Source organism: Mauremys mutica, chromosome 1, assembly GCF_020497125.1.
Source record: "Mauremys mutica isolate MM-2020 ecotype Southern chromosome 1, ASM2049712v1, whole genome shotgun sequence".
Lineage (NCBI taxonomy): Eukaryota > Metazoa > Chordata > Testudines > Geoemydidae > Mauremys > Mauremys mutica.
Genome location: NC_059072.1, coordinates 10,835,094 through 10,862,085, shown reverse-complemented (window position 1 = coordinate 10,862,085; position 26,992 = coordinate 10,835,094). Strand labels below are relative to the sequence as shown.

The 26,992-nt window shown below is 39.6% G+C and overlaps 1 protein-coding gene across 6 annotated transcripts in view; it reads left to right on the top strand.

The window, feature by feature from the left end:
* MKLN1 (muskelin 1) overlaps positions 1 to 26,992 on the top strand; it is a 169,585-nt gene that overhangs the window by 16,360 nt on the left and 126,233 nt on the right. For 2 of the 6 annotated variants that reach the window (XM_045028871.1, XM_045028878.1), the window contains exons 2-3: positions 12,425 to 12,494; positions 26,760 to 26,902. In XM_045028871.1, the coding sequence (XP_044884806.1) occupies positions 12,425 to 12,494; positions 26,760 to 26,902 (213 nt within the window). Of the gene's footprint in view, positions 1 to 7,170; positions 7,189 to 12,424; positions 12,495 to 26,759; positions 26,903 to 26,992 lie in introns of those variants that run through there. The other 4 variants (XM_045028879.1, XM_045028886.1, XM_045028903.1 and 1 more) reach the window with 4 other exon arrangements.

The following is a 26,992-nucleotide window of genomic DNA, read 5'->3' as shown; positions in this document are numbered from 1 at the left end:
CTGACAGTGGTCAATGCCAGGTGCTTCAGAGGGAATGAACAGAACAGGTGGTAATTCATCCCCTGTCGCCTGTTTCCAGCTTCTGGCAAACAAATGCTAGGGACACCATCCCTGCCCATCCTGGCTAATAGCCATTGATGGACCTATCCTCTATGAACTTATCTAGTTCTTTTTTGAACCCTGTTATGTTGCTGTACCCTTTGTCTGCTAGGTTGAACAGCGCTGTTATCAAATTTCTCTTCCCCATGTAGATATTTATAGACTGGGATCAAGTCACCCTTTATCTCTTCAATGAGCTATATTGTGCTCTTTGAGTTTCGCTATAAGGCATGTTTTCTAATCCTTTAATCATTTTTGTGGCACTTCTTTGAACCCTCTCCAATTTATCAATATTATTCTTGAAGATAGAATTAGTGATACCTCTGCAAGCCAAATGCAACCTATTTTTGATGGTGAATAGTCTAACATTTTTTTGCAGCGAATACGTAGCCATAGTTATCTTAACGGGGGAGGAAATTCACATTAACAGTCCTGCTGTAAAATCCTGGTGGAGACAAGGCACTGTCATTTTTACTCCAAAGTCAACCAGATGGTAAAAACTAAACAGTGCCGTATCTCCATTATGATTTTGTAGTGGAATAGGTAATGTGCATCTGCTATCCTGTGGTAAAAATGCTCCCTTTTTGTCTGTAAAGACAAAGCTTGTATGATTGTCATATGGTAAAGAATTCCCTTAATATGTTCACTTTATTCATGTTACCCACAGTTGCTACAGGTGAAGTACTATGCTGTATTCTTCAGTGTATAGTCTAGCTGCTGTTGCTGTGGCAAATCTTTGATCCTGCTTTGCCCATTCCAATTCCTACAGTGTTAAGAAATTTGCAAGTCATATAATGTACTCACAGGAATGCTCAAGAAAATGCAAACTTCTGTAGGTTGCAAAGTTTGACAGAAATTGGTCCTGTTTTCTTAATTTATGAAAGTGTGATGGGATAAGCTGTCAGGTTGAATGCTGAATGAAGACTACTTGAGGGATAAGTGGCTATTAAGATGCAAGAGTTTGATTTGTGATTTTATTTTTTAAGCTTTGGTTTGGTTTACACTAGAAAATCAGGTTGGTTTAACTAGGTTGGTCAGGAGTGTGAAAAATCCATATCCCTGAGTTGTGGTTTTTAAGCCAGCCTAACTCCCCATGTAGATAGTCTAGGGTGACAGAAGAACTCTTCAGTTGATTTAGCTCCGCCTCTAGCTCTAACCTACTCTGATGGGAGAGACTTTCCCGTCAGCATAGGTAGTGTCTATACTGAAGTGCTACAGTGGCACAGCTATGCCACTCTAGCATTTTAAGTGGAAACAAGTCCTTTAACTAACTGCTTTCCCATATAGAGGGTAAATCTCTAGTCCTGTTTGGCTAACTGAATTAATTTCTTGTATTTAAGTATACATGAAACAGAAAAATCTCTTGATCTTTAGTTGCTTTTGCCCCATAAAATACAAGCAAACTACTAACTACACAAATAAATTCAGCAGAGTCCTTGAAGTCAAGAAGAGGAAGTGGAGAAGCCACCTCTGCCAGAGATTTCAATCTTCAGTGCACAGACTCCATCCACGTCTCTCCCAAACCCTCTGAAAATAAATGGGATTTGCAGCATGCCTTGCAGGTGGACAGATGTGGGCTATTTTGGACAAGTCGAAGGGAGAGGAGTGAACTCAGAGTTCAGGGCCACTTCCAGATAGCATGCTGCTAATAATAACTTCCTTTCTTTTAAATTGAGGAGGCCTCAGCTTGTGCACATCTGCTGACCCAACTTTTGGTAATATGACAGAAGGAGGGATGTGATTTCTCAAATTGGCAGGTCCCATGTCTTTAAGGCCATAATTGCAATGCATATTAGCTTGGTTCCTGGCTGTCTGAAACAGCCTCTCCCTCTGCACTGCTGTGACAGTTCAAGTCATCTGAGGTACTTGAGCTCCTTGTGCTTAGATTTGCGTGTCTGCGGGTCAAGGACAGGATGTTCTTAGTGGAGTGTCTTCAAGTTTGGAATTTTTTTTCCTTGCTGGGCAGAAAGCAAGACCTGCTGTCAGGCTTTTGCCGAATGGAGTGGGTGAGGAGCTGATGTTCAGTTTTCTTGTGCAATACTGAAGCATTGTACATGTATCCATAGAACTTTCTTTGTATTTGCATTTTGTAAATAAACAAAAAAGCTGAGTTTCAAATAACCCTAAAGTTATGAGTAGTAGAAACAGAAGGGGGCATTGTGGCTATTAAAAGAAATAGGCAAAAGGGGATAAATGTTGAAATCTAGTGAGTGACAGTTTTTTGTCAAATTAAATAAAAAAACTGGATGACATGCTAAAGGTGAATGTCAAAGAGGGAATCATGCAACAATGAGAGCTGCTGAATCTCTAGAAGCAGAAAAATGAGTTCTTTAAATACACATGGCATGGTGAGCCATAAAATAGTGCTCCTAATGTAGGAACATACAGATAAGACCCAGACTGGATCCCTGGAGATGACATAGGCAATAATATTCACGCATCCCATTGAGAGAAATAGAAACTTAAAGCAGGTCCAAATGATGCCAAGTAAACAGCTCCTAGGGATTAGTAGGAGTGGAATTCAGTTTTTCTGATAATTGACCAGTCTCAGTAGAAATAATAAAAGTGCATAATATTATGAGCAGATATGGTTCACCTAAGAAATGTACTTTGAACAAAAACCCAGTTTGGGACCACAGAAAGTCTTAAATTTGTTGAGAGTTTTGGGGTAGCACCACAGATACCAGTTACCAAATTAAACCACTTCTGATTAATCTGTGACTGTGTCAATTTTGTCATTGGATTATGTTAATTATTTTTGACTTTTAAGAGAAACTTACTAATAAGGTGCATTATTGCTATGATCCAAACATCTTTAAAAATTAAAAAGAGCCAAGTTAGAGTGGTTCAGAATGTATGTATTTTTAAAAAAACCCTTTTGTTAGAAGTTTTGCTTATTAAATAGTTTTTTGGTAAGCATCTAAAATAAAAAACAACAAAAAATAAATGGCAATCAAATTCTCAAAGCTAGATATTACCATGTGAGGATTTACAATATTCAGGAATCATTCAGATGCTGAAGGTAACTAAATTCTCCAAGTTTTTGAATATTCTCCCATAGCCAACTATAGAAAATTATCTTAAAAAAAAAAAAAACCCAAACAAACTTTGTGCAGCCTATTAATGTAGGAGAATTTATTTAAAAAAATTGATTGACAGGTTCATGTGACTCCGGAGCTACTGCTTTTATGGATATCGGCCTCAAATTACAAATGTTAAACAGTAACAGTTTGACTCTATTAGACTGTTTTCTGTAAAAGTTTAACAGCCACCTGTAAGTGCTAACTTACGCAAATACACCTGTTTTACCTTGTACTCCCCCAAATGCCATTTGCCTGTTCATCTGTTGCTTTTTGTCAAAAATGTAAATTGTGAGCTCTCTGAGGTAGAGATTTGTTTGTAACTGTCTGATACAGTAGGGAGCCATAATCCTTAATAAGAATCATTGGGTCCTACCACAAATGAAATAACTATTAAATTAGTGAAATGATTATGAAAAACGGGGCATGGATTTGCGCTATTGCAGCATTTTAAAGCCAATTTTCCTTACGTGCCAGGAATTCCTAAACTCTGAAAAATGTCAGATTAGAAAATGTGCTACATAAAGGATTTTTGAGTAAAGGGGAATATAGCAAAAAACCAAAACCTTTTTGCTTTCAAATGATCATGCTGGAATCTTCTGCAATATCACCAATATGGCAGTCAAACAATCCAGTGTTTCACCAGCTCATTCCCTAGATGCTGAGGTGTTTAACTATGTAGAGTCAGACTGACTATCTGTGTACTACTGTGAAATTGGTTTGGGATTTGGTACGACTTTTATAACCATTGTATCACTGTTGGATAGGAATCGGCCAGCAAGAATTTTAATTAATGTTATCTCCTTCCCAATTAGTTTCCCCATGTATGGAAACCAGACAGTTAACACAACTTCTGCACCTCCTTGAGTTAGTGAGTTGGTTCTTTGTCCATTGCTACTAAATGTGATCTGACTGATGCCTCTCAATGTGGATATATTTAGATTACACTTACATTTCATACAGTATCATGTGCATGCACACACATTCCCTTACTTCATTTTATTTTTTGGCAGAAACCATTTTATTTTCTTGTGACTTATTACAAATTGAGGGAAACAACCCTTAAATCAGTGGTCAGGCGGTGGAGTGATACTACACCTCTACCTCGATATAATGTGGTCCTCGGGAGCCAAAAAATCTCACCGCTTTATAGGTGAGACTGCGTTATATCGGGTTCGGTCCGGTATGGCGTACTGGCAAGAGTCAGTATGCCGTGCTGGACTGGACTGGCTTCCCCTGCGGGGATTTAAAAGGCCTGGTGCTCCAGCCGCTGCAGGGAGCCCTGGGTCCTTTAAATCACCAACGGAGCTCTGGCAGTGGGGCTCGGGCGGGGATTTAAAGGGCCTCAGGCTCCACACGAATTCGGATATAACGTGGTAAAGCAGCGGGGCTCGGGTGGTGCTTTGAAGGGCCCGGGGCTCCCCGCTGCTTTACCGCGTTAGATCCAAATTCGTTTTATATCGGGTCGCATTCTGTATGGGTAGAGGTGAATGTAAAAATGGCCAAAACATTAAATGTGGACATTGAAACTTAAAAATATGACTTGCTATGCAGAATAATCAGGACTGACACAGGATTTATTATTTTTGTCCAACCATATGACAGGTCTTTAGGTAGTTCTAACGAGCCTGGAAGTTTACTAAGTGCTGTTTAAAATCAAATGGCCTGTTTCCTGAGTGAGCAGGCATTCTTTGTCCAACGTATAGATCGCTGTTTGCCAATAGTGGTTTACTTACTGCTCTATAAAAAAGGCCTTTGGGTAACAGTTAATAGTTCATTTACTAAAAAAAAAAATACCAAAATTAAAAAAAAAATGAATTATTGCACCACTAGACAATTGCAGGAATTAATCATCCTTCAGTTCTTGTTATCCTTCTATGCCATTTTAGACAGTATATAAAAGTTATCTTTCTGACAGATGAGGGGATACAAGAACATTGCTTTTTTTCTTGTGACTTTACTCCTTTTTTAAACTATTTATTTAGGAAGTTTTAACAGCCTTATATATCTTGGCTATGTGAATATCAAACAAAATGATAATCATGATGACTGAGGGTTTTTTTCTTAAGAGAAACATTATGCAGTAATATCAAATATCCCTTTAACAAGATGTTACAACATTACAGAGAGAGCATCTTTACCCCATCGGGAAATGTTGTTTCTGGTGATTTTTATTAAACTGAGTGAGATTACTGACGCTGCTTATAGGTGTGCTGTTGTCTTGCAGGAGAGTAGTTACCACTTATTCACTACTCAAAGTCTAAATACAGAAGTACTTGTTTGTCCTCTCTCTAATTTGCTGGGTACATAATTGATAACTTTTCCATAACAATCTCCTATATTTTTGGTTGTTTTTTTGGAACTATTCCGCTGTTTTTGGACTCCCCCCCCCCCCTTTTCATTGAGATGCTATTAATAGTCTCATCGTTATTAGCGGATGAGAGATGATTAAGCCTATATACACCTCTACCCCGATATAACACGAATTCGGATATAATGCGGTAAAGCAGTGCTCCGGGGGGCGGGGCTGCGTACTCCAGCGGATCAAAGCAAGTTTGGTATAACATGGTTTCACCTATAACACGGTAAGATTTTTTGGCTCCCGAGGACAGCGTTATATCAGGGTAGAGGTGTATATATAACTCTGTTTCCTAATGGATCAGAAGCCATTGCTTGTACTAAAGTTAGTTTTCTATATGAAACATCTAGACCAGTTTTTAATTTCTAAATAAGATAAAATTCTTAGAACACCCTGCCAACAATATGTATTTTCTGGCTCTCCTAATCTTTAAAACTCAATGGTTTGTGGTTTGAGTTCAAATCTGGATAATTTGCAAACGTTAAACATTGGTGAAGAGAATTGTTTCTCTAGTTCTAGCCCAAATCGTAGCATAGCCTTTGCAGAGCGATAATTTTACCTTTCTGGAGGGTATAATTTTTTTTTTTTAAATTTAAACCCTGGTAACCTAGCTGTGTGTGTGTGTATGTGTATATATATATGTGTATATATATATGTGTGTGTGTGTGTGTGTGTACATAAACATATATACATACACACACATACACTGCCACAATTTTCTTGCTGAATAAAGATCAAGTGTTTGGGTGAATTGGAGCAGGGGTTCTCAGACTTCATTGCACCATGACTCCCTTCTGATAACAAATATTACTATGCGACCCCAGGAGTGGGGAACCGAAGACTGAGCTCTGCCACTCCGGGCTGAAGCCCTCGGTCTTTGGCCCTGGGCGGTGGGGCTTGGGCTTCAGCCCCGGGCCCCAGCAAGTCTAATGCCAGCACTGGCGACCGCATTAAAATGGGGTTGCAACCCACTTTGGGGTCCTGACCCACAGTTTGAGCACCACTAAACCACTGTTGCTTTGAGTTGTCTGGTTTGATATTACCGCATAATTGGAACAGCTAGTACACCCTGTTAATGGGTGCTTACAAAGTATCTCCACTCACTCTTGGTCTTTTATTATTTCATATAAGTTCTAATGTTCTTTCCATTTCTGCTAGTTTTATCTGAGACGATTATAGGAAGATTTTGAAACAAGAAAGATATCTCTGGCAAAAAAGTCATTTTGACTTTGACTTTTCTACCTAACCATGAAACTGTATAATTTTCTCTGCACTCTATTTTTTTTTATTTGCTAAAGTAGTGATTGACATTGAAATTATACAGCTCTTCTGGTTTTGTTTTATATTTGAATCCCCGGGTATTTTATAGAACTTGTCCATTTGTACTGAAATGTTTTCTGGAGGGATGACTTTTTAGAGCCTAGCGAATATAGACCTAACATTTCAGGTTTGGCATAAATTACTTTAAAGCCAGGAATTTTTCATTTAGTTAAAATACTGTGTCTTCAGAATATAAAGCTAATTTCTGATGTGTCCCTGTAAGTTTTATCCCTGTGATGAATTCATTGTTGCTTTTCCTGTGTGTAAAAGGCTCCACGGCCAGTGCGGAAAATAAAGGAAACGATGGACATCCCTGCTTAGTTTCTACATGTAATTCAAATAAAATTTAACCCCATTGATTCACTTAACAGTTTTATAGCTGGTATAAAGAGAGATTATCCATTTAAGGGACTGGGGGCCTGTGAATTTATGGTACAGGACTTCAAACAGAAAGTTTCACTTTATTCTATCAAAAGCTTTCTGTGCATCAGGTGATACAAGAAATGCATCTCTTTTGGTGGGGCACCATGAAAGATTCCAAATACTCTGAGAATATTACATCACACTTGTCTATCAGTTAATCCAGTTTGATCCAAGTTTATGTAAACTGAGAGCATGGACTGCATTTGGTTAGCTAGTATTTTTGCTAAATTCTTTACCACGATTCAACAGTGACAAGGGCCTATAAAGAGCTGCATATGGTAACGTCTTTTCCATCTTTAGGGAGAGCAGCAGTAGCTTCTTTCACGGAGTAAGTTCCTCCCTTAACAGAATGGCATTAAAGGTACCACAGACCTGTTGATACCTCTTTAAATATCTTGTAAAAATTCTGCTGGGAAGCCATCAAGTTCTGGAGTTTTACCACTCTTCATACTTATGATTGTTTGTTTATAAGAAGACTTCTGTTATTTCTTTATCTAAAGCTTATCTGTTTTGTTTATCTTTGGCAAACCAGCTACTTACAGATGTTCTTGAATCACTTCATAGCTTGGAGTGTGTGAAGTACATATGTCATACACATTCCCCACTCTGGCACTTTGAGTGCAGAAGGTGGCGGCCCCCAAGGAGTCTAAAAATTAATACTGGCCACTCCAGGCTGGTATTAAACTCTCAGGATTAGAGCTTTTCTCTGACCTTGGATGGGTAGATGCTGCCACCACCCAAGTGCAATAAAACCCCTTTGGACCCAGGAAGGTGCACTTGGAATTCTTCCTTGTGGGGTACCCTCAAGCCGCCCCCCCTCCCCACCCCTCCCGGAGAAGAGCTGAGAAAGAAAACAAAGGAATTAAACAACATATGCACAAAACTCTTAAGACACACAAACCCCCAATCCTGTTCTTAAAAAAGGTAAATTTTATTTAAAAAACAAAGAAAATATATCTGGAACATAGGCTATTGCTTAATTATTATATTTGCTCTTTTTTAAAATCTAGCATCAAGAATGGTTTTCTTGAGGTCCAGTTTAAGGGTTACAAGCAAAACAAAAGCACCTGGTGTTAGCACAGATAATAAGAGATAAACCTGTCTTCCTAGACATTCCCTGATCTACTTACATATCTGGGGTTTCAGATAAGTAGTTTTGAGGTATGATTTGATGATTTTTTCATACGTGGTTTAAAGCGTCTTACAGCATTGCTGCTCTGTCTCTCCTCTCTCCGGAGAACAACAGACAGATACATTTGGGAAAAAACTTTCCCTTTAAAAAGTTCTAGCCTTTCCATTGGTTCTTTTGGACAGTTGCCCACTCCCTTTCTTTTACCTCTGGGCTTTTTTAACCCTTTCCAGGTAAAACAAGTAGAGAACAGCTACTAACAGGGATTTTGTAGCTAGCTGGCTGGCTGGGTGTCCATAAAAGGAAGCTACTTCCCCCCCTTCATTTATTACAACATAGCTTTTTTATAAGAAGCAGGAAAAACTGCACATGTTTCATTAAGGTATGTAGCCATCTTTTGCTGATTGTTCTTAGTTGGTGAAATAATGTATTGCTCTCATCTCTTTAAGCATTTGGTCCAATAACTTATCACTTTATTTCCTTTTTCATAAAATGTATGCTTTGAGACATGTCTTCAAACAAAGTTCCACTGTATTCTAGCAAAATCTTTCTCGGTGGTGTCTAAACATTGTTTCCTCACGATTAATATGCTTTCTTGAATCAGTTTTTATGAATTCCTTTTAACCTTTTTATCTCCTGTTAATTTTAAATTTTCTTAACCAGAGCCTCATTTGAAAGAGCTCATCAACTGACTCTTAAATATTACTTCCTGCCTCGCTTTATATTTGACGTTATCATTTATTTGAAAGTATTCAACAATATCCTCTTTAATTGCTGCAACCGGATCTTTGACCTGGAGTAGCAAACAGTTAATTTCCCATAAAAATGATCTTTGGGATCCGTCCATCCCTTTTAGCAAATATTACTTTGAATGGGCATGAGCTGACCATGTAATGGCACCAATTTCTGCAGACTATATCTGCTTCACTAAGGATTTAGAGCAGGGATTCTCAAACTGGGGGTCACGATCCCTCAGGGGGTCGCAAGCTATCAACCTTCACCCCAAACCCCACTTGCCTTGAGGATTTATAATGGTGTTAAATATATTAAAAAGGGTGTTTTTAATTTATTGGGGGGGGTCACACTCAGAGGCTTGTGATATGAAAGGGGTCACCAGTAAAAAAGTTTGAGACCCACTGATTTAGAGATTAATATTAAATCTATTCTAGTGTATAAACGAGGGTGTGACTAACATGTATAATCTCATTCCTATGGGTGCAGTTCTCTCCAGCAATCTGAGCAACTGAGTTGTTATAGAAAGGTTAATGCTGCACCTGTTTCCTTCTCTCCTATATTGTCATCTTCAAATCTGGGACAGTAAGGAATTTGGTGTACAGTAGAAGTCTCCTCCAAGTATAATTTCCCTTCTCCAAAATGTAATATTTTAAAGAAATCCTTTAAAAAGCTTAGAGCTTTTTTCTTTTGATTGGGAGCATACATTGAGCCCCCTGTTAATATTCCGCCAGTTGTGCCTTTAATAAGAAACTGTCCTTACTTATCTTGATATTGATCTTTAATCTGGAAAGGTACATGTTTAAAATATTCTGCCCTTATTGGGTTTTCTCCCTCTGTATTTTCAGGCAACTTCTTAATTCAAATGTTTCTCCTATTTTCTTTCAGATTTAAACTGCATCTGTTTTTTTCTCTCTCTCTCTCTCTCTCTGCTCCATCAGTGCCAAGCCGTTCTGCAGCTCTGTCTCTCCATTGTTTCTCTTTGGCCAGTTTAACACTAATTTGAGGGATCGAATCACTGTAACTTCCCTTTTTTTCTGCTAGAATCATATATATCAGCTCATTTGTCTTGGCCTTAAATTCAGATCAACTCCCTACTGTTCACCTTGATGCTCAGTTGATTTTCTTTGGCTTTGGTTCTTCCTGACGATCTGCCGTGTCCTCACTTGGAGTCAGAGAGGCCTCCCTAATCTGTGAGTCAAACGCTCCTTTGAGGTATCTCTTAAAATTTTCAGGTGTTTTTTGGAGGGTCCATCGAGTGCAATCATGTACTCTGCTTTCTTGGGAGTTCAGTGGGTTTAGGGCAGTGGTGCCCAACCTTATCACAGGAGGGTCACATAAACCTCAGCACAACTTTGAACACCTATAGTGGGTCAGACTAATGGTCCATCTAACCCAGTGTCCTGTCTTTCAATAGTGGCCAATGCTAGGTACTTCAGAGGGAATGAACAAAACAGGTAATGATCAAGTAATGCATCCCCTGTTGCCCATTTCCAGCTTCTGGCAAACGGAGGCTAGGGACACCATCCCTGCCCATCCTGGCTAATAGCCATTGGTGGACCTAATTCTCCATGAACTTATCTAGTTCTTTTTTGAACCCTGTTATAGTCTTAGCCTTCACAACATCCTCTGGCAAAGAGTTCCTCAGGTTGACTGTGCACTGTGTGAAGAAATACTTCCTTTTGTTTGTTTTAAACTTGCTGCCTATTTTCATATGGTGACCCCTAGCTCTTGTGTTATGAGGGCGAATAAATAACTTCCCTATTTACTTTCTCCACACCAGTCATGATTTTATAGACTTCTGTCATATCCCCCCCTTAGTCTACAGATTCTGCATATTTAATAAGGTCTAAAGTCACCTGTATTAATTTATATTTTAAATTCAGCTTGTTCCATATGTATTCAGATAAGTTGTTTCTATGTACAGTATTGTCTATTTACATACTTGTGTATACTAAAATGATGTAAACGTGACAAAACACTGATGAATCGGTCCTTAGTATATTATATTCATAAGGCCCGCAGCCTGCTTCAGATATTCTCGTGGGCCATGTACAGCCCACAGGCCTTAAGTTGAGCACCTCTGGCTTAGGGAATTGATGTAACCAGATTACTTTGGTATGTCCTCAAACTCAGGCATCAGGCAACTATCTTAGTCCATCCCTCTTCATATTTTCTAAACATAACTCTGGTACTGGACTGTCTGGAGACTCCTTACATGTTGATGTTTCTTCCTGTTTCTAGTATGTGGACAGAGCTGCTACTCTTGAATGACCCTGTTAAACTTCTCAATTAACCTTTTTTCCTTTAAGCTTTTACATAAACTTTCCCTTCTCCAATATTTTATACTAGTCAATATGTGTACAGTTCCTCCTACATAGCAGATGAAGAGATAATAAATCTTTTTACATCCTCCTCCTTTGCCTACTCGGGGCTTCCCAGATCAGAGAACTCAGCTGGTCTCCAACCTGAGCAAAGGAAAAAATGGAATAGGATGAGGTTCAAGCACCTAACTTGGTCTTTGTGCCTCTTACCATCACATATTCATATATCTTTCTTTCAGCTCAAAGTAGTTCAGTATGCTAAATTACAAAGGAAGACACAGTGGTCACTGGTGTCTCTTAATGCATGGGAAGGCAATGCAGGTTAAGCATTTTATGAGACTTCGTGTTCCGTGCATCAGTCTAGACCTATTGACAGGGGTGAAGGTGACTTTAAATTTGAGGGTGAGAGATGAATTTCTAATTTCCCCACTGTGGCAAAACTTGAAAGCAAGCTAGCAGCTCCATTGCTCTCCATTCCAGTACTTAGTGTCTAACAAATAGAAGTATATTTTAGCTAGATTATGCTAAAATGATAGTGAAATGGTTAATGTTATCATAACACCTCACTGGGCTTTAAAATTCATGCCCCGTTGAGGTGAATGAGACAGTACATGCCTCTGAGTTAAGGTTTCAAGTTGTCAGCAGACTTGGGTAAACAGAAATGCGTTGGTTTTCATCTATTTCACAATTTTGGGATTATCTTCACAACCGCAAGCACTAGAGGCTTGGCTTGACTTTAAAAGAATTAGATTCTGCCACACAATTTATGCAGCAAATTCAAAAAGAACTACTGCTTAGCAGCTTAGGTAGCTTCATAAATGCATTGTTGACAGGACCATATGCGTTTGTGTTCAAACTATAGGAACTATTGGCTAAAGTGTAGTATTTTCTTTGCGAGTTAACCGTTTTGGGTTTAAAAATTAGTATTGTAAACGTACATTTGTTTTTGATTTTTTAGGAACATTTTAGTGGACAAGCCTAATGATCAGTCTTCAAGGTGGTCTTCAGAAAGCAACTACCCTCCCCAGGTAAGCATTTTAATTCTACATTAGTCCTCAGCCCTATTGTGGCTTCCAAAGGCCCAAATTTTAAATTGCAATTTATATTACATCTTGACTATTATTAATCTAAACAGCTGGGTTATTCATGCTGGTATTGACTGATAGATCTGAGTGATCTGATACATAAAACATTACCTCTCTTGCATCTTTTCTGTCTCTGTTCTTGGCAGGAATATTTACATTTCCACCTAGGGCATGTTTGCCTCCTTGATTTTTTGTTTTTTTAAGCCGTTTCCTTTTTGGGGCAGAATGTCATGTTACCACAAGTGAATTTGGCAGGTATCTCTTTATTCTTCATTTCAGACTTCAAGAATAAAACTAAAAGTGATTCAAGTTCTGCTGTCATTGAGCTAATGGTGGGAATCTGCCATGCAAGCCCCATCTCATCAGCACCTTGAGGAGCTGTGATAGAGTTCCTGTGCTCGCCAGTCTTGTTTCAATGAGTATATTCTGTCCTCTAGAATAGACCACATATCCTCCATGTTCATCACTTACACTGCCAGACTTCTAAACATGTAAGCTGTTAGAAACCGTAAATTGTATTTCCCCTTCTTTCGCCTGATTACTGTGCTAAAACGTGGTTCTGCTTGTTCACTTGTCTTAATGTCACAACTTTTTGTGTCTAACTCATCTTTCTACCATGATATTTTGGTTTCTGGAACTTCTGAGAGAAGGAAAATCTGTTCATCCTACCACTTTTTTCTTTCAAAATATTTGTTTGGCTTTTTCTCCAATAAATGTAAGCTCTCCTGTTGAGCAAATAGATTTGCACATTTGCAAAATCTGCTATTCCGCTTACCTCTTAAACAGTCTAGTAATATTGGTAGAGAGTGCTCCTTTTTATCAGTCTTCTGGGACCACTTTAAGCTCACAAATTTTGTCCTACTTATATAAGGCTAAGATTGTCACAGAAGTCACAAAATCTGTGATTTCGAGACCTCCATGACATTTTCTGCTTCAGCCCCAAGGTGATGGGACTGGAGCTGTTGGGTGGCAGAGATGCCCACCCACATTGTCTAGTCACTGTGGGAACAGCAGCGGAGGGTGCTGAACTCCACCACATTTTGTCAGTTACTTTTAGTAAACAAAAGTGACATGTCTATGATGTTTACTGAAAATAACTGTGACAAAATCTTAACCTTACTTATATGACCTCACGGTGCTTTTGGCTGCATTTGTTTACTCGGTTTTCTAGCCTGGTTGTTTTACTCTGAGTTTACATTTTTCCTGATCTAGGCAACGAGAGATTTTCTTTTTTCCCCCAGGACCAGTACTATTTACAAACTTCCTTGTCACTTTTACTTCACTAGATCACAACTTCTCTCTTTTTTGTTTTTGATTTGCTTTTAAATTCATTTATTTAGTATATAATGTACCTGCTGCCACACAAAAGAGGTTTATGAATGTTCATAATGTGCAGCAATAGTAACCCCTCACTTACCCACCCAAGAAACATCAGAAAATTAATCAAAAGAGAAAATGCTGCAAGACTTAGACTGTGTGGGGCAAATGCGTGGCTGGAAAGATGAATGTTCTGTTTCAGTCTGAAGGCTAACAAACATGAACAGGACTGACAGTATTCTACAGCGGTGAGATCATCCAGTGTGAATACCTTGTCTCCAGCCCTCAAGTGTATAAGACTTTTGCTGAAAGGTCCTAGAATTTTCAATGATCTCCATTGGCACAAAAATTCATCTACAAGAACTCTTCCCCACCACAAGGTTTTGGAGTTCAGAAAACATTTCACAATGTATGCAGTTGTCAAAAGCTGTGATGAAGAATGACTCCTTTTGGATCCTGTTGGTCAAGGTTTCTGTTCGGGGATTGCTATTTAGGTACATACATGGCCACATCACTGTAGTATGAGCACCTGTTCTGGTTTTGGGAGCATTATTTTTTTACCTATTTGGTTGTTATCTCTGTGTTGTCTTCTGACTTCACAAGGCCAGAGATTCAAGGAAAACCAAATAATGCATATTTCACATACCAACTTCCTCTGATCCCCAGGGCTAGTACATCTGCTCAGTCAGTTTAAAATTACTTGTTTTTTTTAATCTTGTACAGCACAAATGTGTTGGTTTGTAAATGTAGAAAAAAATTATTTTGTTCCCCACTTCCAAGCAACCTTAATCCATCCTAGAATGGTTACAGGGTAATGAGTATTGAGATTGAAAAATAACTTCCTTGATAGCAAACCATCTTCTGCTTTCTCCCTCCTTACAGCCTCTGTGGCAGGCAGCATGTTCTTACTTTGTAGTATCAATTAATAAGGAAATGTCATGTGGTATATTCAGAGTATTCAGCCTCACTTTCTTTCCTAGATTGTTTGGCAAGAATCTAGTTCTCTGCAACTGGAGACTCTTGTGTCTGTCATGGCTTCGGGTCAAAAATTGTTTGTTTGACATTAAGCTCCTTTCCCTTAGGTGTTTTTCCCTTTGATTCTACAGCTCAGATCCTTCAGAGTTCTTGACCGACTTAGGTCACCTTTATTCTCATTGTGAAGGGTAATTAGAAGTTTACTCTCTCTCCTTTGTTCAGAACAGACATCAGTAAATTGAACATTTAGCCTCCTAATTTCATAACTGTCACTTAAAAAAAACCCACTGAGAAGTAATAATCTAACCATAGGGTCAAATTGAAACCCAGCTGAGTAAGAACCATTTCTTAAGCTTAATATGGTTACTAAGAATGTAGGGACATTTTCCTTTATGCCTAATAGTTCTCAGAGGGGTGGCCTTTCTAACAGGTAGTAAAAAGGGATCGCCGGTTTGGGGAAGGGATAGTCTGCAGCAGGGGTGGGCAAACATTTTGGCCCGAGAGCCACATCTGGGTATGGAAATTGTATGGGGGGCCATGAACGCTCAGGAAACTGGGGGTTGTGGTGTGGAAGGGAGTGAGGGCTCCAGTTGGGTGTGCGGGTTCTGGGGTGGGGCCAGAAATGAAGGTTTCAGGGTGTGGGCTGGGGCAGGGGGTATGTGTGTGTGAGAGAGGAGGGCTCTGACTGGGGGTGCAGGCTCTGGGGTGGGGATAAGGGGTTAGTGGTGCAGGAGGATGCTCTGGGCTGGGGCCGAGGGGTTCGGAGGGCGGGAGGAGGATCAGGGCTGGGGCAGGGGGTTGGGGCAGAGGTGCAGGCTCCAGGTGGCACTTCCTCAAGCAGCTCCTGGAAGCAGCAGCATGTCATCCCTAAGTCTCCTACATGGGGCCCGGCCAGGCCTCTCTGCATGCTGCCCTGTCCTCAGGCGCCACTCCTGCAGCTCCCATTGGCTGTGATTCCCGGCCAATGGGAGCTGGGGGGACGGTGCTTGGGGCAGGGGCAGCATGTGGGGCCCCCTGGCTGCCCCTACACATAGGAGCCGGAGAGAGGACATGCTGCTGTTTCCAGGAGCTGCACAGAGCATGTCAAGCCCCCAACCCCACTCCCTGGCTGGAGTACTGGAGCGGGGCAAGCCCTGGACTCCGCTCCCTGGCGGGAGCTCGAGGATCAAATTAAAACATGTGAAGAGTCAGATGTGGTCCCTGGGCTGTAGTTTGCCCACTCTGGTCTACAGTGAGCTTTTTTTCTTTCTCTGACACATTTTGCCTTCATTTTGTTAAGCTCTGTCAAAACAGTGGATTAGTTGGAAGTGAGCTTGATTTTTCTTATGAAGTCAGCTATTAAGTCAATTTAAAATATTTTTCTCTTGACTATAGTTTTTATTCAGACCTCCTAATAAGATCAGGATACCCCTTATGTATAGACGTCCCTCTGTGCAAGTCTTGAGGAGGGTTGGTGCATGCGTGTGTGAGAGAAAGATTGACATGGTTTGGAACTGGGAAAACTTAGTTTTGTTCCACTCTGCTGTTTGTCTTATGCTTAGCAGACAACCTATGAATCTCTTGATATGCCTGTAGTGAAATAAATGTTGGCATCAGAATTCTGTTTGTTTCTAGGCTGAATTCCATGGGACTCTCAAGACATGCGGCCAATATATTATCAGTGTGGAATGGTGGATCTGAGTCATAAGCCCAGTTCTCAGAAAAGAAATAATTTAACAGGTTCTTGTGTAGAGTCTAAAGCAAGAAAATTCCTGTGGACAAACACAATCTAGTGAAGTAAATGTTCTGTAATGTAAAAACTTGTTTTGATAGCTCTTCATCAGATATGTGTATCCACCCAGGTCATTGCCCAGCCAGTCCCACTTCTCCCCCTGCACCCCAGCTTCTTATCAGATCCATCTCTTGTCATCTCCTTCACCACTGCTCTGTTGGGTCCCCGTCTCTCCTCTTGGCTCATAATCTGGTCTGTTCTACCCCCTTTCTACATGTGCAATCTCCAGTCCCTGTGCCCCTCACAAACATGCTTGTCCCAATCTACTCCCACTATAAATCTGACTTTTGTTCCCTCTGCATTTGAATTCAGCAGCTTACTACTTGGGGCCAGCAGGGTGGTCACTGAGAGCACAGGAAAGACTTGCTGATTTTAGTTCATGCCCTTGGACCGGGTATGACCTGCAGTTGCCTAGCAATTGCAGGGAGAGTGCTACACAGCACAGACAGCATGTTAAGGAAATTTAGCTATTAAAATCAGAGTTCCTACTGAGTAGATTTTTACAGGGATGGCAAAAGGCACATCCTTGATTTAAAGACTGTCTGTCAAATTTAAAGTCCCTGCTCCATAACATGGGGGCACCATAGCTTTTCAAAGAAAAGCTTGTTAGGATTTTTCAAACAACTTATTTTTCACTAGCCTCATTCTCAGAAATGGCCAAACAGTTTTGGCTGAAATTTTCTGAAGTATTCAGCTGGAGGCAGGCAGCTGGCATGGAACACTTCAGCCCAGACGGTTAAAGTTTGGCAAAGTTATAAGCAACTAAAAACAGAGTCTTCTATTGAAAGTGTTGGGCAGCTTTAACTGGGTGCCCACCAGCCCTGCCTTTGATAAGCTGGGGAGAGGAAATTTCTAAATATATTTTATATCCATGCCTAGATATTACAGTAGTAAGGGGTATAGAAATAAGAAAAACAAGTGCATGTAGATTGTGGAACAGAAACTGGGAGTGTAGTAGAAGTCTTATGGCCTGATTTTTCAAAGGTGTTGAGCACAACAGGTCCTGTTGAAGTCTATGTAAACTGAGGGCTTAGCACCTTTTTCATAGGCCCCTTCCTGTATTCCTGCATGTTTGTGAGTAGAGCATCTATTCTCCTAAAGCAGTCTAGAGTTCACACATATGGGGTTCATTTTATCTACCATTGAAATCCAACTATTTTTGAGTTGGAACACAGTTTTAACTATAGCAAAATGCCAAAATTGCTTAGGACAGGAAGTGAACTATGCTATACCCAACTAAAAAGTGAAAGTAAAGCTTCCCTTTCTGTGATATAAGTCCTACTGTTTTGCCCTAATTATAGTTCAGACAGACACCGCTCTGACACATTTTAAAAAAATGTCATGGGATATTTAGTAAACTGACTTCCTGACTAGAGCTGGGTGAAATTTTTTAGATAAGTAATTGAGTTGCTGAAAAGTGCAGTTTCGGGTTGAGAAACTATTTGTGAATGCATGCTGAATAGTTTCAATTAAACTGAAAAGGTCATGTTTCAGTAATGCCAAAATAATGCCAGTGACCATAATATAATAACATTTAACATCCCTGTGGTGGGAAGAACATCTCAACAGCCCAACACTGTGGCATTTAATTTAAAAAAGGGGAACTATGCAAAGATGAGGGGGTTAGTTAAGCAGAAATTTAAAAGTTACAGTGACTAAAGTGAAATCCCTGCAAGCTGCATGTACGCTTTTTAAAGACACCATAATAGAGGCCCAACTTAAATGTATACCCCAAATTAAGAAACACAGTAAAAACTAAAAAAGAGCCACCGTGGCTTAATAACCATGTAAAAGAAGCGGTGAGAGATAAAGTCATCTTTTAAAAAGTGGAAGTCAAATCCTAGTGAGGTAAATAAAAAGGAGCATAAACACTGCCAAATTAAGTATAAAAATGTAATAAGAAAAGCCAAAGAGGAGTGTGAAGAATGGCTAGCCAAAAACTCCAAAGCTAATAACAAAATGTTTTTTTTAAGTACATCAGAAGCAGGAAGCCTGCTGAGCAAGCAGTGGGGCCCCTTGATGATCGAGATACAAAAGGAGCCCTTAAAGACGATAAAGTCATTGCAGAGAAACTAAATGGATTCTTTGCTTCAGTCTTCACGGCTGAGGATGTTAGGGAGATTCCCAAACCTCAGCCGTCTTTTGTAGGTGACAAATCTGAGGAACTGTCACAGATTGAAGTGTCACTAGAGGAGGTTTTGGAATTAATTGATAAACTTAACATTAACAAGTCACTGGGACCAGATGGCATTCACCCAAGAGTTCTGAAAGAACTCAAATGTGAAATTGCGGAACTGTTAACTATGGTTTGTAACCTGTCCTTTAAATCGGCTTCTGTATCCAATGACTGGAAGATAGTTAATGTAACGTCAATATTTAAAAAGGGCTCTAGAAGAGATCCCGGCAATTACAGACCGGTAAGTCTAACATCAGTATTGGGCAAATTAGTTGAAACAATAGTAAAGAATAAAATTGTCAGACACATAGAAAAACAAAAATTGTTGGGCAAAAGTCAACATGGTTTCTGTAAAGGGAAATCGTGTCTTACTAATCTATTAGAATTCTTTGAAGGGGTCAGCAAACATGTGGACAAGGGGGATCCAGTGGATATAGTATATTTAGATTTCCAGAAAGCCTTTCACAAGGTCCCTCACCAAAGGCTCTTACATAAATTAAGTTGTCATGGGATTAAAGGGAAGGTCCTTTCATGGACTGAAAACTGGTTAAAAGACAGGGAACAAAGGGTAAGAATAAATGGTAAATTTTCAGAATGGAGAGGGGTTTTAGTGGTGTTCCCCAAAAGTCAGTCCTCAGACCAATCCTATTCAACTTATTCATAAATGATCTGGAGAAAGGGGTAAACAGTAAGGTGGCAAAGTTTGCAGATGATAAACTGCCCAAGATAGTTAAGACCAAAGCAGACTGAACTTCAAAAAGATCTCACAAAACTAAGTGATTGGGCAACAAAATGGCAAATTAAATTTAATGTGGATAAATGTAAAGTAATGCACATTGGAAAAAATAACCAATTATACATACAATGTGATGGGGGCTAATTTAGCTACAACGAATCAGGAAAAAGGTCTTGGAGTCAACGTGGATAGTTCTCTGAAGCCATCCACACAGTGTGCAGAGGCGGTCAAAAAAGCAAACAGGATGTTAGGAATCATTAAAAAGGGGATAGAGAATAAGGAGGAGAATATATTATTGCCTTTATATAAATTGATGGTATGTCCACATCTTGAATATTGCGTACAGATGTTGTCTCCTCAAAAAAGAGATACTGGCACTAGAAAAGGTTCAGAGAAGGGCAACTAAAATGATTAGGGGTTTGGAACGGGTACCATATGAGGAGAGACTAGAGGCTAGGACTTTTCAGCTTGGAAGAGAGGAGACTAAGAGGGAATATGATAGAGGTATATAAAATCATGAGTGATATGGAGAAAGTGGATAAGGAAAAGTTATTTACTTATTCCCATAATACAAGAACTAGGGGACACCAAATGAAATTAATGGGCAGCAGGTTTAAAACAAATAAAAGGAAGTTCTTCACACAGTGCACAGTCAACTTGTGGAACTCCTTGCCTGAGGAGGCTGTGAAGGCTAGGACTATAACAGCGTTTAAAAGAGAACTGGACAAATTCATGGAGGTGAAGTCCGTTAATGGCTATTAGCCAGGATGGGTAAGGAATGGTGTCCCTAGCCTCTGTTTGTCAGAGGGTAGAGATGGATGGCAGGGGAGAGATCGCTTGATCATTATCCTGTTCGGTTCACTCCCTCTGGGGCATCTGGCATTGGTTACTGTCAGTAGATAAGATACTGGGCTAAATGGACCTTTGGTCTGACCCAGTATGGCCATTCTTGTGTAAAATGAAACATTTTGTTTCAATATTAAAATATTTTGTTTTGAATCTCAGGCATTTTGACAAAAGCAAGTAAAAGATTGACATAACAGCGGATCGGTGGCGGTGCATAGTTGTAAGCTTTAGCCCAGCAGTTAGGGTAATCATGTGGGAGACCTGGGTTCAGCTCCTCCTGCTCCCTGATATAGAGAAGAGCTTTGAAGTTGGGACTCCCCCTCCACTTTTGCAGGAGAGTGTTCTAACCACTAGGCTATTCTGGAATGGGGCTTGCTCAATCTTTGCTCTTGAAGCTGCTCTGCTTTCTCTAAATAAAACATAGTTGGAGCAGGGACTTGGGTCTCTCACGTCCTAGGTAAGTGTTCTAACTAGCAGTCTGTGGAGTCATTCCCAAACTCTTTCCCTGGCCCAAAGACTATTAATTGACTATGAACTGTTAATTTGAATGGAAATTGGTCCAATAAAAGATATCTCACGCACCTTATCTCTCTAATATCCCTGGACCATCATGGCTACAACTATTGTGCATGTTTATTTACAGAAAGTGGAGCAGCTTCAAGAGCAGAGATTGAGAGCCCCATTCCAGAATAGGCTAGTGGTTAGGGCACTGTCCTGGAAAATCGGGGGGGGAGAAAGAGACCCGTGTTCAAGTCCCTTCTCCATATGGGAGGAGGGGGGAATTGAACTCAGGCCTCCTATATCCCAGCTGAGGCCTCCAACCGCTGGGCTAAAGCTTATAAGGAAGGTACTACTTCCTTTTCTTCCTGTTTTGGGAATCCTGTGCTTGCTTTTTGTCAAAATGCTTGAAAGTCTAAACAAAACATTTACTTTCAACATCACTGAAATATTTCAACTCAATTTTTTGTTTCAATAATGTTTACACTTTTTGAAAATTTTCAACAAGTCAAAACATGTCATTTTTGGTTTGCCCTCAAATTACTTTTTTTTTTTTTTTCAAAATTGGCTGCAAACTGAAAAATTCGTTATTCACCCAGCTCTAGTCCTGACCAGTAGGGTTTGTCTCTTCAGAACGGCTGCACCTTCAAAATCAGTGTTTTCTAATGCCATTTTGTGGCACTGGTTCTGTGCTGCTCAATGAATCTTCACCACTTAATTGTTCTTTATGTTGAATTAAACATGCATTTCCTTCTTTTCTTTCCTCCTGCTTGTTGTTGGAGAGAGAGAATTGTCCATAAGAAACTTCTTCATTTGAAAAGCACATATGATGGGCTTGATAAAGAACCTGAGTAGAACGGGAGAAAATCCACCAATTTGCAGAGTAGCGGAGGGAAATTAAATGTCATTTGATTGGTGCAGTAGGGTGTTAGTCAGGTTGTTCATTGAAAAAGAAATTGAAAGTGGAAGTCTAAAATCTCAACATACAACTGAAACATCTGACATACTACCCCTTGGGTTATATTTAGTAAAGGGGTTTTCCAGCTATGTGGTTATGGTAGAATTAAATGGCTCTTGTGGCCTTGAAGGCCACGAGTTGATTATGAATGAGTGCCAGAAAAAGGAAATACACTTCAGCTGTTTGTTAAACTGGATACTTTCTGGATCCACTCTTGAAATAGAATGACCCAGAAATGATATGTACAATGGTAAACCTGTGATGTAGTAGTCTATTTAAGCAGAAGCTGGTATATTCTCTTTTCTTACTAGTTCTAGGTTTACAGAGGAAATGTAATAAAATTGATAGTATTGGAGACCAGACTTTCATTTTATAAAAGAGAATCTTAGCTGTGGTTCTATTCTGAATTAGTGCAGTGTACATACAACAATATGGATTCCTGTGGTGGTTGATGACAGTTAATATATAAAAACATGTTTTTAGATGTAATCCTTGTTATAAACATAAAGTAGGCCTTTAATGCAGTGAACTATGTCCACAGTCACTATGCCTGACTTAACTTTTTTTTTATGATCTTGTATTTGTTTTTTATATACTGTACCTCGTGTGTTAATGAAATGCATTTACCTCTAGGGTGAAATCATGACAACTGCTTGTTTATGTTGAAAAACTAGCAGAGTATGTTGTGAATCAAATTGCAGGGATAATGTTAGGTAGATAAGACTTTTAATGTCTGATTCAGCCTATTGGCTCTGGAGAAATCACAGTTGGAGCTAATACAGAGCAGAAGTATTCTATCCTTGTAAAAAATAAAGCATCCTAAGTGGCAACTTCAGTTTACCAAGTACATAAACAGTTGTCTGGTTCAAAAGATTTTTGTATCCCTGCAGAGTAAAGAAAGATTTTGATCTTCTGCCTAATCTTAAAATTTTACCTCTTGATTCTGCTCCTGCTGTGCAGATCATATCAGGGAGTGATTTAAAGTATATTGTTAAAACTTGTTCAACTGTATGCGGTAAACACACCATGTAGATTAAACATGTGGCCTGGGCCAGATCTTCAAAAGAACTCAGTTCCCGCTATGACACTTGGGGTCACATTTTTTGATGCCTATGTGACTGGGTAGCGGTTGCTAAGGTAATATGTATAATTTTGTTACACTCCCTTTTCCCCTGTACCTCAGTTTTTCTCTGCTGAAGCACAGGCTGAAGTTTCTGCGGTTTCAGGACTTCTCAGAAAAATTATTAAACAGAGTTAATCCTCAGAATTATAATGCAATCCCCTGAATGTTGGTGCTACTAGCAGTTGTCAGTCAGCCTCAGGGAGAGTACTATATGATTTTCTTAGTGAACAAACATGTAATATAAACAAAAACATTTGGAATACTTTTGAATAACTGGTTTAATAAAAATGTTAGGCACTGAACCTATTGGTGCTCCTTGTTCAAACTCTCCCACTTCGTTACTTTTACATATAATTCAGTGCAAGGTTTCAACAGAGCATATATATACCCTTTTATACTTTCTGCTCTGATCTTCTCTAAGACTTTTTCAGTCTCTGTAGGGTGGCATCACTCTGTGTAGTGTGTGTCAGTTAGTCAGTCACCTGGATCATCCAGAGCCTAAGGAAAATGGGAGCCTCAGTTCCCTTCCAAACACCTCAGAACCTTCTCAGCACAACAGTCAGGTGATCTTCACAATCAGCAGCAATTTCAGTCCCTGAGGTAATAGTCTACTGTTTCCTCTTCCAGCAAGATTAGGAATATGCAGCCTGTATCTAAAGCAGTAGAGGTATTAGAACGCAGCCTTCACAGCAGATGCATTTCTCGATCCTGTGTTGATCAGTCACTGAGTCCACAGGGCTGTCTCCAGCTCCTCTTTATAACTTTCACCCTGTGAGCTCTATTTGGCTCTTCTCTCAGATGGTGAGTGTGTGGAACCTGCAAGCCTGCTCATCCTCAATTGAAACCTTCTGCATAGCTTCTAATACAGCTAGTAAGCGTGTCCGCTAACTACCACACCTCATTTCTAGAGGTCTCTGCCCTTCCAACTAAGATGCCCTGCACATGTTGTGCAGAGACAGGTTTTGACTAAAATCCATGTCTTCTCCCCACTGTTTCTCTCCCTTCCTTTGGACTAAAAATAATAAAAACTGCAGCATTTAATAAGCACGTAGACTACATATGAGTTTGGCTCTTCCGAAAATCTGGCATTAATATTTGCCAGAGGGTGTATCTTAGTAACCTAAGCATCTGATATGGAATTTTTAATTTCCTTGAAACCACAAGTTCAGATCTTGATAAGGTCAGTTCCAGTCCTTCAGCTTTCTCAGGTAAAACTGTGTAATATATAACTTGTGGTACGAGATTTTTGGAAAAGAACATAAGATCACATGGGATTTGTGCTAGTGTCCTAGGCCAAAAGTCCCCCATCTACTCCTTTGTTCTTCAGCATGCCACACGCCAGTTTGCTCCGCTTGCTGACCACTGTCGATTCCAGAAGAAGTTGGAGTTCAGTGCTGCTGAATTTATATGGTTTGTGAAGTTCTTTGAGATACTCTGATGAAAAGAGGCATGTAAAATAAAAAATGTGCAGGTGGCTAGAGAGAGACTTGTGTTCAAATATGGCTTTGAGCTATATGAGGCTTTGCAGAGAACTACTGGAAAAGCACTGTCCTCACCTCGCATTGTAATTAGCTATTGGCAAAGTGTTGGTATACCTCTTTTGTCCTAAATTGTGAATAAACTTTTAAGATTGATTTTCCTTGGTTTTGTGTCTCTTAATGCTATTATTTAACTAAAAAATAACTTACCCAATCATGTTTAAAGATTCCCTCATTTAGTATTAACCAGATGCTTTATAGTAATGCCTTTAGCCTGAATGCTGCTTCTTGTTGTGTTAGTAGTGTTGTGACACAGTGCATAGATATGTAAGTTTTTAAAAATACATAATTATTGCTATGATGTGTATTTACGTTTGGCAGCATTCAATTGTATTTTTTATAATTTACTTCAAAATTATGGGTTTAAAGCATTTTTCTTAATGTTGGCTATTTCAGTTTTCAGTTGTGGGAAATTATGTATGAGGTCAGACCATAATTGTTTAATGACAGCAGATGATATTCAAAAATTAAAATTTTTATAACATTAAAACATACATTGTCAACATCATGTCAAAATATACAAAGTAAATATCCTTAAATCAAACTGTGTTCCTTTCTTACTCTGCTTACTTGTAGACTTCAATTATTATTAATGGAAATATTTTTTCATTTTGTCTAATTCTTTCTAGCCCATGTGTTTTACAGTAAGACTTAGAGGCGCCCATTGAAATCATGGTCCCATTGAGCTAGGTGCGGTATAAACACTTAGTGAGGGCCTGTTCCTGTCCTCAAGAACTTAGTCTAAATTCACAGTTTTACTGCCCTAGGTACAATGTGGTGTTGGTCTCATTCCAGTTTCTAGGGACAGTTAGAGGTGACTGTATGATGGAGTCACAGCAAAAAGACCAAGGTCTGTCTGTCTGACTGGTTGTGGAGAACAAATTCCTCCATCACCCTGGAAGTTGTAATTCTAGGTCAAGTTTGAGGCATGGTCGCAGGGCAGTTTCAACAAAGTTTGCATGGCTGTTTTCTGTGCTGTACCTGCTTTGTGGATAGATAAGACTCCAGTCTCTAATCTGGGATCTTTGAAAGCAGTCACTTGTATTTAAATTCTATGGAGTCTGTCACTTACTATCAAAATAGTTAAACTTAAAATGCTAATCATGTTTGAATCTGCAGCACCATTTTATGGTTGGACTAGGCACCTCCCCCATGTAGTTTGCAGTGGAAAGGTTTCTAGAATATTGTACATATCTGTTCATACAGTAGCTTCTATGGAGGTTTTTGTGGCAAAATCAAGGGGAAGGTAGTGCATGTTGAGTTTATTGTACATTTTTCAACCTCTTACTTGTTCTGTTGTGTGGGTGTGACAATCCTATTGTAGATCTCCCTGTTGTGAACGTTGGGAGCAGAACAAGATCTGCTACTCAAGAGTAAATTCTAGATTGTTCTGCTTTTGTTGGGGGAAAAAACCTTCTTTTGATTCTCTGAGAGAGAAGGGAGGAGTTTTTACTCTCAGCTATGCAAAATTAAAACGTCTTGATTCCTGGCGTCCAACCAGACTATTCAGTAGGAACATCTCCCTTCAGGGGCACTTAAGAAGTAGGATTCTTTCCCTCAGGCAGGACTGGTTAAGGTGACTGATAAGGCCAGAAAATGTGATTATGCCAACCCCTCTGTGCCCAGAGGACAGCTGAAAGGAGAGCCTCATGAGCCAAACTCTTCGGATCAGTTTCCTTATGGACTAGGAGAGGCTCCCTATAGCAAATGAAATGGCCAAATATCATTTGATATGCTTTACAGGCAGTTGGTTCACCTATTACTGATGAGCCAAGCTTTTCGTGGCTCACTTTGCTCTCTAGGACCAGGTAGTCTCTGAACTGACATAGTTAATGGAAGTTGTAGGTTAGCATCTAAGAGAGATTGAATCAACAGAATGTACTCCAAAGTTAAGCTTCAGTTCAAGCATTAGTGCATAGCAGAGTCACAGTTATGCAGAGCCTGGCCATACCTTGCAGTGCCTTCTGAAGTCTGTCTTCCAACTCCCAGAAGGAATACATGAGGTCTTGAAGAGCATATGGGGTCTGACTTATTTTCTGGTTATGTAGATTTCTTTTAAAGCCGTACTTCCTAATATGCAGCCCTCATCTTCCTTTGTTTAATCTCATTCACAGGCAGGGACCATATAATTTGGAGTACCAACATTAATCATTGTCCTTCAGCCTTGGTGTTACCTATGAAGGCTGTAATTTTCCTCCTCCTAGGTGCACACTCTGCAGCATTTATTGTTGTGCTCAAAATTCATCCTCTTTTTTTCCCTCTTTCCACAGTATTTGATTCTGAAACTCGAAAGACCTGCCATAGTCCAAAGTATCACCTTTGGCAAATATGAGAAGACTCATGTCTGCAATTTAAAGAAGTTTAAAGTGTTTGGTGGGATGAATGAAGAAAACATGACAGACCTTTTATCCAGGTAAGAGATGATTTCAACAACTTGTAAATCATCCTAAATCAAAGACTGGACCACAGTGTTCTTCCCTTCCCTCTTTTCTCCCAAATGGCA